General features: G+C 52.8%; 2 protein-coding genes across 2 annotated transcripts in view; both read left to right on the forward strand.

Annotated features, from left to right (window-relative positions):
* Positions 1 to 204: 204 nt before the first annotated feature.
* On the forward strand, positions 205 to 11,087 carry PA2G4 (proliferation-associated 2G4). Its single transcript, XM_009280041.2, has 12 exons — positions 205 to 881; positions 1,512 to 1,617; positions 1,846 to 1,915; positions 3,082 to 3,174; positions 3,918 to 3,981; positions 5,589 to 5,667; positions 6,706 to 6,784; positions 7,114 to 7,247; positions 7,880 to 7,974; positions 8,468 to 8,595; positions 9,038 to 9,091; positions 9,961 to 11,087. The coding sequence occupies exons 1-12, from the start codon at positions 716 to 718 to the stop codon at positions 10,024 to 10,026; spliced, it is 1,134 nt and encodes a 377-aa protein (XP_009278316.1). The 5' UTR covers positions 205 to 715; the 3' UTR covers positions 10,027 to 11,087.
* Positions 10,504 to 11,162, forward strand: part of ZC3H10 (zinc finger CCCH-type containing 10) — a gene marked incomplete at its 3' end in the record, with an annotated part of 4,706 nt that continues 4,047 nt past the window's right edge. The window contains 1 exon segment of the mRNA XM_009280050.1: positions 10,504 to 10,521. Within this exon segment, the coding sequence (XP_009278325.1) occupies positions 10,504 to 10,521 (18 nt within the window).

The raw sequence follows: 11,162 nt of genomic DNA on the forward strand, positions 1-11,162 counted from the left end.
AGGCACGCTGTCCTCTACGGCGGAACCGAAACACTGCTGGGACTCGTGGGCACTAGAATATGGCCAAAAGTGGGTGCAGGCAGCAAAACTTCTTCTGACCTGCGGCGTGGAGCGAGGCGTGTGGAGTTCCTTGTGGCAGGCAGCGCGCTGGCAGCTGCCAGGCCGGAGCAGGAGCACGTGGGTTACCTTTAAAACACGTTTCCGCAGAGTGAGGGACTAACGTAACTGGCTCTGCTGCACTGGTCCTGCGTCGCTGCCAGCTCTTGTGCCTGGCAAAGTCTTTCAGCTGCTCCGTACCTCTGGTCCCGCACGTCCACAGCAGTGGCCCCTGCTCCTTTGATGTGCTGCGCGTCCCGTCTCTCGAGTAGTTTTCAAACCTGTTTCTGTAGCTCTGACTTCTCCAGAAAGAATGTGGGAGAGCGGTGTTTCTGCTTGGCTGCTTTGTTTGACAGACCTCGGTCTGCGCAGGCAGGTGTCTGAAGCTGCGGCGCTTCACCTGCGCAAACCCCAGCGTACGTTCGTTTGCTCACGCTCTCTGTGAAAACGTTCTTGAAAACAAAGTGAAAATTAAAGTGGGATTTCTGCCTGTCCACGGTCCTTTTGGTGAAGAGCTGAGTCCAGAGCCTTGTTCCCTCTCGGGGAAACAAACAGATCTTTCCGCCACGGTGCCGTGTGATGCGGGTTGGTGTTAGATTTAAGGCTGTTTATCGTTAACATGCTTCAACAGCTCCGTGTCTTGTGTTTGAATCAAGGGGTCCTGCGTGCAGTGGTCGAAGAGGCGAACTCCGGAGCATCGGTTCTCTGCCTGTGCGAGAAGGGAGATGCCATGATCATGGAAGAGACTGGCAAGATTTTCAAGAAGGAAAAAGAAATGAAAAAAGGTGAGGCCTGCTCCAAAGAGTTTTTTTCAGCGTGGCCATGGTTTTTGGTCCCGCTGGGTGGCTGGTGTGAATGGGCAAGAGCACAGAAGGCGCTACTCTGTGCTAATTAGTGTAAGAAATAGTTTGCTGTTCCCAGAAAGCCAATTTTAACCCAAATCCTCCTGCCTGGCCTGCTGGTAAGTAAGCATCACTGATGAACCTCAGCTTCCCGTTTCAATGCACCCAGTCATCCACGTTGTTGTCCAAAGTAACTCTTGTTTCAGTGTCCTCCCTTCAGGAAGAGCTGCGGTACGGTTATCTATCGCTGGTCTGTAGCTGCCGTGGAAATTGTGTGACACTCGAGTGTGTCACCCAGAGCTCCCTGATTTCTGTTCTGGAGACTTGAGGTCCCTTTTGCAGGTGTCTCACCGCCTTGGATGTATTTCTTTGGCCGTTGCCTGGGCGAAAGGAGAGCCGGTGCGGGAGCAGACCACGCGCTGCGTTCCTCGTGGCTCTTTGGCTAGAGACTTGTGTCATGGGGCATTTTACAGCGCTTCAAAACCCCGAGTGACGACCCGCAGTGGCGGGGCTGCTGCCTGTGCCGGGCGTGAGGCTGCACAATTTCATGGAATGTTCTTTTTCCCTTTGTAGGTATTGCCTTCCCAACGAGTATATCGGTAAATAACTGTGTCTGTCACTTCTCCCCCCTGAAGAGTGACCAAGACTACATCCTCAAAGACGGAGACTTGGTCAAAATGTAAGCGTCTTGGTTATACTTCTTGTGGGTTTACTGTTGGCATCTGGGCTTTGCTTTCTAATCCTGCTTGATGTGTTAAATACTTCCTCGGCGTGGCTAATTAAAGAATCTAATAGCTAGTCAAGTGAAGCGCTTGAAACATGCTTGAGTCTTCTGGTACTTCTAGAAGTCACACAAGTTTCCTGAGCTGTGACGCCCCACCTGTAATTAACTCTCTTTGTGTTGCAGTGACTTGGGAGTCCATGTCGATGGCTTCATAGCGAATGTAGCACACAGTTTTGTCATAGACGCCTCAAAGGTAGGTTTGCGATGGAGCGGTGCCTCTTGCCGCTGCTGCTGTACGTGCAGCCTAAAGGAGAGGCTAAAAGCTGATGTTGGGGTGCCCCTGGTTCCAAAGGCAGCAGCGGCACGGGGCCTCGGAGAGGCGTCCGCTTTGTTTCGCAGAAGCGCCGCAGGTCTGGTGTCACAGCAGTGACAGGGTGAAAACCGTCCCTTTCCTAAAAACTATTCAGTCCTCTGGAAAATGAGGGCTGACACGCTGTTTCAACGTGTACAATTTTGCAAGGTTACAAATAACTTGAGACAAACCCGGTGTGAGTGGCGCTGCAGTGAGTTATTCGCATGTAGAGTGTCTGGGGCCGCGGGGCGGACTGGGCAGACTGGTTTTGCTGCCCCCTCTACTGGCCGAGGGACAGGGAGCCGAGCGCCGCGCTGCTGGGAGTCGCTGCCTTCACCTTTGCAAACTGAGCTCAGGGGCGACTTGTTCTTCGGACCCCAAAACTAGTCCCTGCTGCCCGCTTCTCCTGCCTGAACACGCCAGCACGGACTTTTCTCACTCAGGGCTGATCGCAGCATACAGCCCTGGCACGTGTTGGCGAGGACACCGCCGTGGCACGCGTGGCTTGGTCGGGCATTTTGGAAGTGACACTAAGCCACGCTCATGCGGTGGCAGTTACTGTTGTGTGCGTAAAGTTGTCGCGTAAGCTCGGAACAAATTTTTAGCTGTAGTCCTGGGAGGAGGGTGGCGGTGTGGGGTCTTGGGAATGGTTTTTCTCCAGTGGCTGTGTCTGAACGACTTGATGGGGAGAAGACAAAAAAAAACCCAGTCTTTTTGAAGTGTATTGAAATCCTTTCCGGTCCACATTTCTGGCTACAGGAGAGTCTTGTTCTGTTTTCAGTCTTTGAGAGTGATGCGCTGGTACTAGGGTGCCTCTGTTGAAACTCGTGAGAGAGGCAATTTGGTTGTGGCTGATACTCATCTGTTCTTTTAATGGAGGAGAGACTAATGATCGAGCTGTGGAGCCAGAAGCCCTTCCACCTCTGAGCTAGATTTCCCCGTTCACTCGGGGGGAGGGTGTCTGGTTCGACGGAGAATCTCCATCTGTAGACACTCAGAACAGCGTTCTTGCTAATAAGAGGGCAGGAAACGTACCTTAAAAAGCCTTTATTTTTCTCTTCTTCCAGGAAAACCCTGTGTCAGGCCGTAAAGCTGATGTCATCAAGGCAGCTCATCTCTGTGCTGAAGCTGCTCTGCGCTTGGTAAAGCCTGGAAACCAGGTGAGTGACTGATACGGGGGAAGGTATGTCTGGGCACGGGGCGAGGAGCTCAAGTGCAGACGCTGCCTGTGCCACACTTCGTGCGCAGAAATAAAAGCGTGTGTCCTTGCCCAGCGATGTGGGGAATCTGGAAGCAGCTGTCTGCAGACAGCTGAGCTGCTGCTGGGGTGAGCACCGGATGCTGGGGCGGGTGGCAGTGACTCTTCTGTCAGCAGCTCTGGCTTCCCTGCGGGACCCGAGCTCTTCCTTGTGCGACGGTGGCTTTGCAGAGGAGCCTCGGTGCTCCTACTTGCCGGTCCTTTCCTCGCTGAAGGCAGCTGGGCACGCACAGCAACTCCGCCAAAGAGTGCTCCCTTAAATCTCCCACTTGGACCTCTCCCTCGCCTGGTGCTCGGGCGCCGCAGCAGTCGTAGGCGATCTCTTTTGTCGCTGTGTCACTATTCCAAACATACTCGTGTCGCTCTTGGCTCCTGCTGAAATCCCTTAAAGAGGGATGGCTTGTGAGAAGGCACTGGGTGCAGCACGGGAGGCTGAGCTGACCTCATGTTACATGTTGGTTTTGTCGATACAGGATTAAAAATGGAAGCCTGACACCGTTTCTCCTTTTCTTGGAGGTGTTAGAGCACCAGTCGGTTAGAAAACCTGCTGGTTTTATTACAGAACGCTGTCGAGTTAAAAAAACCTGTCATGCTTGTGGCTTGAATGTTACATCCTTAATGTGTTTTCATGTGTTCTTCATCCAGAACACACAAGTGACAGACGCATGGAACAAAATAGCCCACTCGTTTCACTGCACGCCGATTGAAGGTAAGGACGGGGGAGCAGCTGATCGGAGGTAGCGGCGTTTTAGCTGCACGCTAAATCCTGAGCTGCCCTATTCAAATTCTGGGAAACTTTTAATGACTATGAGTCCTAGACGTGCCATCTTTAAATGCAGTGGCCTCGGCTAAAAAAAAAAATCCCTTCAAAACTCTCTAGATTCTTCTTCCTTCCTCTATTTTTTTCTTTTTATTCTTAAAGATGCATTAATCTAGGAACAATAGACGTGGGCTTCCACAGCTGGTAGGTAGTGTCCTGGCTCGTGGACTTCCTGCTGACCTTGGGCAAATCGCGTGGCCCTTTGCTTTCACACTTGACCACTCGTAGTTAAAACCCCTTTAGCGAATACATAACAGAGCTTGTTTGTAATGCAAGGGCCACTGCAAAAGAAGCCCGTAGATGTGCAGGGTATGTAATTTCCTTCCTTACAGCTCTAAACTGATTCACGTTCTCTTCGCAGCGTTGATAAAGGGGCGAGTGGGAAGGCTCTGGGGTGGCTTCTGGTAGAAATGAGACCACTGGCTTCTTGTCTGAAAGGTGGCGAGAGAGCTTAGCCTGACATTTGGCACACGCAGATGCTTTTCTCCTAATCGGTGACATCACTGTCAAATGGTTCTTTCAGCCACAATTAAATTGGTCCATTATTAGTTAAATTTCCTGAAATACCCTAAAGCTGGCTCGTTCTCTTCGCTCGCCTTAGCCCAGTCTCGGAACATCGGTTCCCTGTTCCTTGTGTGGGATGGCTTTGTGGGTCTCCTCAATGCTTTGCTCCTTTCTCTGTGAAAAAACATGGCATCAGCTGCAGTGAGGAGGCGGCCGCTCGCACTGTCAAGGGAGTTTAAGCAGCCACTGTTTTGGAAACAGTCAAGTGCCGTAATTATCTAGGCACTGGCAGCAGCATAAGGCCCCAGTTGATGAAAACAAACGGAGCTGTTGGCGGCTGGGGTTGTGCGTTCCCTTCCCGCCAGCAGCAGCCGTCCTTCCTGAACGGAGACGTGCGACTGTCCCTGCTGGGCTGGGGGCTCGGGGAGCGGAACAGGAATGGCCGCGAGTACCTCTTCCTAGACTTCAATTTGAAGGTGAACTGTAGGGCAGAAGGGAAAAGTGAAGCAACCCCCCTCCCCAAAAAAATACCCTTTGAGTGCTGTACAGCCGAGGTACTGGGGAAAGGACTGAAAGTTTCCATTAATTTGGCATCTTTGAAAACACCCGAGGGTGGGTCGCACGTGCCTGCGGGTTCACCTCCAGCCCGTTACAGCCCGCTGGTGTAGTGCACGTGCCTAGTCAAGAAGCGGCGGTACTGGAAAGGGCTCGGCAGCTGGCCGCTCCTCTCGCGGGAGCTTGCAGCTCCTCCTCGCTGGCGAGGAAGCGTTGCTGAAGTCAGAGTGGGCTTTGGGGAGCTCCGTGTCTGTGCTAATGCACTTGGCGGTCCGCGACTGAGGGAAGCTGAGGAAGTGCTAACGCCGGTGACCGTTTGCTTTACGGCTCGCTCTAGCTGAGGGCTGCGGTCCCGGGCCCCGGAGTGTTAATAATGCAAGTCACTGTGTCGCTGGTTTGCAGCTCAGAGGTGTTAATGGATTCTCTTATCGCGGCAGGGATGCTGTCGCACCAGCTGAAACAGCATGTGATCGATGGAGAGAAAACAATCATCCAGAACCCTACAGACCAGCAAAAGTGAGCATCACCTCTGGGGCTGCTGCTTCCAGCAGCATTTGGGAGGGGTGTGACTAGGTCCAGAATGGTGACCCCGTTTCTCGCTGCGGTATCAAGTGGGGGATGTAGCAGGTATGTTTAATTTAACTGGGGTATAGACTGCTCCCTGTATGGCCTCTTGAAGTCTGACCCAGTACGGCAAATTCGTAGCTTGTTAGCCCCATATCTTATTGTCCGTTCTGTGTGAACGTGAAGCGTGGCTCTGCGTTTGGGGGTTGTTCTGAGAAAGAAAGGCTGGAAGTCACGGACACGAGGCTCCTCGCTGGCACCTGCGAGCGTTCTTGGTTTCTGTCCAGTTTCTCGAAGGAGTCTGCTGGAGGCTGCCAGCAAAATAACCAACTGTTGCTAGTTGTAGCGGTGGATGCTAATTCACCAGGAGCTGTGCCAAGACCTGTCGTTTGTCTCGCAGAAGTTGCCAGGAGCCCACTGGATGGTGATCGCTGTCAATAGCATCTCAGGATGGTTTGGAGCTAATGAGCTGGATATGTCATTCCGTTCTGTTCCAGCAGCTCCTCTCCCTCAGGGATCCCTCGGGGTTGGGTCTCACGCTGGCTATTTGGAGCTCAGTGGCTTTAAATCCAGCACTTGGCCTGCAAGTTCTCGGGCGTAGCAATGTACCAGGCGTGGTGGGGCTCTTGGCCTGCCTAGGACGTGACCGCAAGTTCAAAGGGCTGGTGCTGAATGTCTAAGAGACCTCCCACCCTTTACCGGGGATGGAGCTACTTGTCACGGGCAGGAGGAGCACTGGCTTGTCGTCGTTTTTCTCTGCCAGCCTGTCACTGATCAGCTCTGCTGCCTGGCTTGTTAATCTTCCACTTCGTCCTTCGTGCCAGCTTTTGCTCTTCTGGTCAGGGACCTGGTCACTGTAGCACCACTTTGCACTTGCAGACCTTCGCTGGCTAAGCCCGGTGTGGGCTTGTCTGAGGTACTGTGGCTGTGTAGGAGGTTTTGTCTTCTCTATTTACCATTCTTTGACTCACCAAACTTCTTTTCATCCAGGAAGGACCATGAAAAAGCAGAATTTGAGGTCCATGAAGTTTACGCTGTTGATGTTCTCGTCAGCAGTGGAGAGGGAAAGGTGAGTCCGGTGCTTCTTGCCCTGCTGTTCCTCTGTGCGTGTGGTCAAAGCGGCCGCGTTTCAGAACAGTCGGCAGCAGCAAGTGGTGCTAACAGCCACATCCTTGTGGGTGCCAGTTCCAGCCGGGGAATACTTGTTGCCTGGGTATCACTGTGTCTTTTTGGGTGGAACTTCTTCCATCCAAAAAGTTGAGGTGCGCCTTTACAGTGCTGGAGTACGGACGGTGCTTGTCCGATGTGAACGCCCCGGCGCATGCAGGCGGTTGGCTAATCTGGCTGAGGAAGCGTTGCGCTGCTTTCCTGGTCTCTCAGCTCTGTTTGCATTTTCAGGCAAAGGATGCTGGACAGAGAACTACAATTTACAAAAGGGACCCCTCCAAACAGTATGGCTTGAAGATGAAAACCTCCCGTGCCTTTTTCAGTGAGGTGGAGAGGCGCTTTGATACTATGCCATTTACTCTCAGGTATTTGCTCTTACTCATGGCCTCCCTGCGCGTTCAGAGCTCGATGCTTTGCGTGAGCTTACAGACCATGCTGGCAGCAAAACCGACTTGCTTCACCGTCCTGTCACAGGGGAGGAGGCAGCCTTTGCTGCTTTACGTTGGGCTTTGCTGTATTTGAGCCTAGGAGTGGGTGGAGGAAGGATGTTACGGGCTTAAGCAGGAATCCCAGGCAGAGCCCGAGGATTTGAGAATCTCCTGTGCTTCGTGTGGCAGGTGGGGAGCTGGGAATCGCGTTTAAAATAAAACAGAGAGGGGTGAAAGCAGTGTCAGGGTGCAGCATGCAGAGGCGAGGCAATTCCAATCAATTTTTGTAAGTGATGCACTCTCAAACTAAGGAAACAGCGTTCGCTTGACAGGCTCTCTTCATCCTTAAATCCACTTGCCTTTTCCAGTCTCTGGAGGTAACAGTTCAGCCGGCAGTTGCCTGCTCTGGCCATCTGCTTTGTCACTGCACCACGACGCTGCCAGGGCGAGGGGGATGCAAGTGAATAAAGTCTCCAGCCTGACCCCGGGGGCAATTCTGAAACCTGTGGGGTGGAACCTGGCTTCTGGGAAAGGGCCTGAGCTCAGGTGTGGCTCTGTCTCCTCCGCAGGGCATTTGAGGATGAGAAGAAGGCCAGGATGGGGGTGGTGGAATGCGCCAAACACGAGCTGCTCCAGCCTTTCAATGTCCTCTACGAAAAGGAAGGTGAGTGCTGGCGGTGGGAGGACTGGGAGCCGGGTGTGGACCGGGCGCTCAGCAGACAACCGTCGCTCGCTTCCGGAGTCTGGCGAGACCGGTGCTGACTCTGTCGCTGTATAAATACCAGAGGTGCGCTTCAAGGGCCCTGGTATTTATCCTCCGGGAAGCTCGCTACCCGTTGGCTTCTGGATCTTGTTTTGGAGTCGTTCCAGTGATGAGATGAAATTTTTTGTGGAGTAGTTTCCTGGGCAGGAGGAGAGATTGATGGCTGAGGCTCTCTGGCTTGCTTACAGAGCAGGCTTGGGGGTGTGGTGCTGAAGGAATTGTTTTTGCCCTGGCCGTGTTAGGTTTAAGAAGTTCCTGCGAGATGTTTTTTTAGCAGTGACGGTGTGGGAATGGCACGGGAGTCGAATCATCTGGTTGGAAACATCTGCCGAGATACCTAGTGGGTCGGATACGCGGGGGCTGTGGTGTAGTAGCGCCCGTTTCTGTCTTGCAGGAGAGTTCGTTGCACAGTTCAAATTCACAGTGCTTTTAATGCCTAACGGTCCCATGAGGATAACCAGCGGCCCCTTTGAACCGGAACTCTACAAGTCGGAGTTTGAGGTGCAAGATGGAGAACTGAAGGTTGGTTTAAAAATAATAATAAATAGACGTTGCACATCGCATGGGTCACCCTGTCTTTGCATCCCTCGGGGTGAAGGCGGGAAGTAAATCCGGAAGACTCTGCAGGGTAGGAGCTGAGGCGTGAGCTTAAAAAGGAAAAGATTTGCTTAAGACCAGGTTGGGTCCCTGTTTCCTGCATCAAGCACCAGCTCTGGTGGCTCGGTAACGACACCCAGCCCTTTCCTAGGGGTGGCTGAGAAGTCAACAGCTGGCTCCAAGGCCTCGTGCCTCGGCAGGGTGTGAGGCTGTGGCGTTCCCCATCTATCACTGTGCCCCTTAGGACTTAACCACCGTTCCTTCGGTGGCTGGCGGTGCTCGTTCTGCTTTAAAGGCGTTTCTCTTTATCTGCTGTCAAAAAAAGGAGTCTGCTTTCTGGCTTCTTATGTTTCCTTCCTGTCTCCAGGCCCTTCTACAAAGTTCTGCAAGCCGGAAGACCCAGAAAAAGAAGAAAAAGAAGGTAATTTGGCCACGTTTTGTGGGGATTAGTGGCACGTTCTCTTTTGCAATCGGCAGCGCCCAAATGGGTCCTGCGTGGTCGCGTTTTGGGCTCGCCTCCCAGCCTGCCTTAGGGAACACCCTGGTGTTCCCCTGGCTCGGGTTAACCCCAGCCGGCAGCTCAGCCCCAGACAGCCGCTCGCTCACTCCCCCCCGGTGGGATGGGGGAGAGAATCGGAAGGGTAAAAGTGAGAAAACTTGTGGGCTGAGATAAAGACAGTTCAATAGGTAAAGCAAAAGCCGCGTGCGCAAGCAAAGCAAAACAAGGAATTCATTCACTGCTTCCCATGGGCAGGCAGGTGTTCAGCCATCCCCAGGAAAGCAGGGCTCCATCACGCCTAACGGTGACTTGGGAAGACAAACGCCATCACCCCGAACGTCCCCCCCTTCCTCCTTCTTCCCCCAGCTTTAAATGCTGAGCATGACGTCATATGGTGTGGGATATCCCTTGGGTCAGTTGGGGTCAGCTGTCCCGGCTGTGTCCCCTCCCAACTTCTCGTGCCCCCCCAGCCTGCTCGCTGGTGGGGTGGGGTGAGGAGCAGAAAAGGCCTTGACTGTGTGTCAGCACTGCTCAGCAGGAACGAAAACATCCCTGTGTTACCAACACTGTTTCCAGCACAAATCCAAAACATGCCCCATACCAGCTCCTGTGAAGAAAATCGACTCTACCCCAACCAAAACCAGCGCCCTGGGGAAGCAGCAGCCTCCTGGGAAGGGGCCTCCTCTTGGTCCCTCGGGTGGGCTGCCTCGTACCCGCTGCCAGCGTTGCGGCCGTGCGTGGTCCCCACGCGAGCCCCCGTTCTGACGGCTGCCGTGGGTTTGTTTCCGCAGGCCTCCAAGAACGCAGAGAACGCCACCACGGGAGAGACGGCGGAAGAGAACGAGGCTGGCGACTGAGCAGCTCCCGCTCCCTCCATGTAGCACCCAATTCACACACACTCGCCCCTTTTCCCCCCAAAAACAGAAGCAAAATAATCTAGCACTGTTTGTCTCTTACGACCAAACAACAAACAGTCTGGACTTCCCACTGACTACAACCAGCTCCTATTGACTTTGCCAATGAGGGAGGATTCTCTCAGCCACTTCAGACTACTTAAAAAAGAAAGCAGAAAAATAAAATCAGGAGTAAAAGCTAGTCTATATCCACTCTTTCTAACCTTTTGTAATACCCATACTTGTTGAAGACGTGAACAACTCGGCCAATCCCAGTGAGAGAGGGAGTGTAGAGAGCTGCCTGCTTTCTTTTTCCTTCCCCCCCTCCCCCCTTTTTTTTTTGTAATTTCTCCCTTTACAGATTTTCTTGGAGGAAAAAAAAAACCAAACCAAGCAAACAGCCGATTACGCCCGAGAAAAAGTGCCCTGTGTTTAGTGATTATGGTACGCGTGGACGGTGTAAGGTGATCTGCCTCGCTGCGCCGCCTCGGCTCCTCCCGGCCGCGTGGGCATTCCTCTCCGTTGCCTTGGGGCAGAGGATTTCTCACTCTCTTCTTTTAGCCTCTAGATTGTACATTTATAATTGGGAAAAATATCAAATTTTATGTCCCCTGTGAAACTGCAGACTGTTCCGTCTACTCTGTTCTGTCTCTGCCTTGATTTACGTATAAACGCTCTATTTTTTAATACGCCGCTGTGGCGAGCTCGTTTTTAAATTGACTGTCCAACCTGCTCGGAAGCAGATGACGTTCCCCGCCTGACAGCTCTGCGGAGGGGCAGGAGGCAGGCGAGCTGCCCGCCACCCGGCAGTGGTTTTTAATTCCCTGGTGTCCCGGGGAGTTTTATTCTTCCCCGTGGCTGGTTTCCATGGCCCGTTCCGCTCTTTCACGTGCGTCGGCGGCTCTCGAGAGGGTCTCCTGTCCGCACGCGCTCCTCTGGCGATAGGCGGGGGAAACGCGGCAGGAGTTGTCGGACTCGGGCTAGAGTCCGGCCAGGGGTATTGCTCTTTTATAGTAAGTCTTTTTAATTTTTTTAAAAAAAAAAAGAAAAAAAAAGAAAGAAAAAAAATTGTGCTTTTAAAGAAATCAAACTAGAAATCT

Source organism: Aptenodytes forsteri, unplaced genomic scaffold (assembly GCF_000699145.1).
Source record: "Aptenodytes forsteri isolate BGI_AS27 unplaced genomic scaffold, ASM69914v1 Scaffold547, whole genome shotgun sequence".
Taxonomy (NCBI): Eukaryota; Metazoa; Chordata; class Aves; order Sphenisciformes; family Spheniscidae; genus Aptenodytes; species Aptenodytes forsteri.

Coding starts and splice junctions, on each gene's coding strand:
- PA2G4 (XM_009280041.2), top strand. CDS start 716: ATGCTTCAACAGCTCCGTGTCTTGTGTTTGAATCAAGGGGTCCTGCGT. Junction 3,175..3,917: donor TGGTAAAGCCTGGAAACCAG/GTGAGTGACTGA, acceptor TTCTTCATCCAG/AACACACAAGTGACAGACGC. Junction 8,596..9,037: donor TGCAAGATGGAGAACTGAAG/GTTGGTTTAAAA, acceptor TCCTGTCTCCAG/GCCCTTCTACAAAGTTCTGC.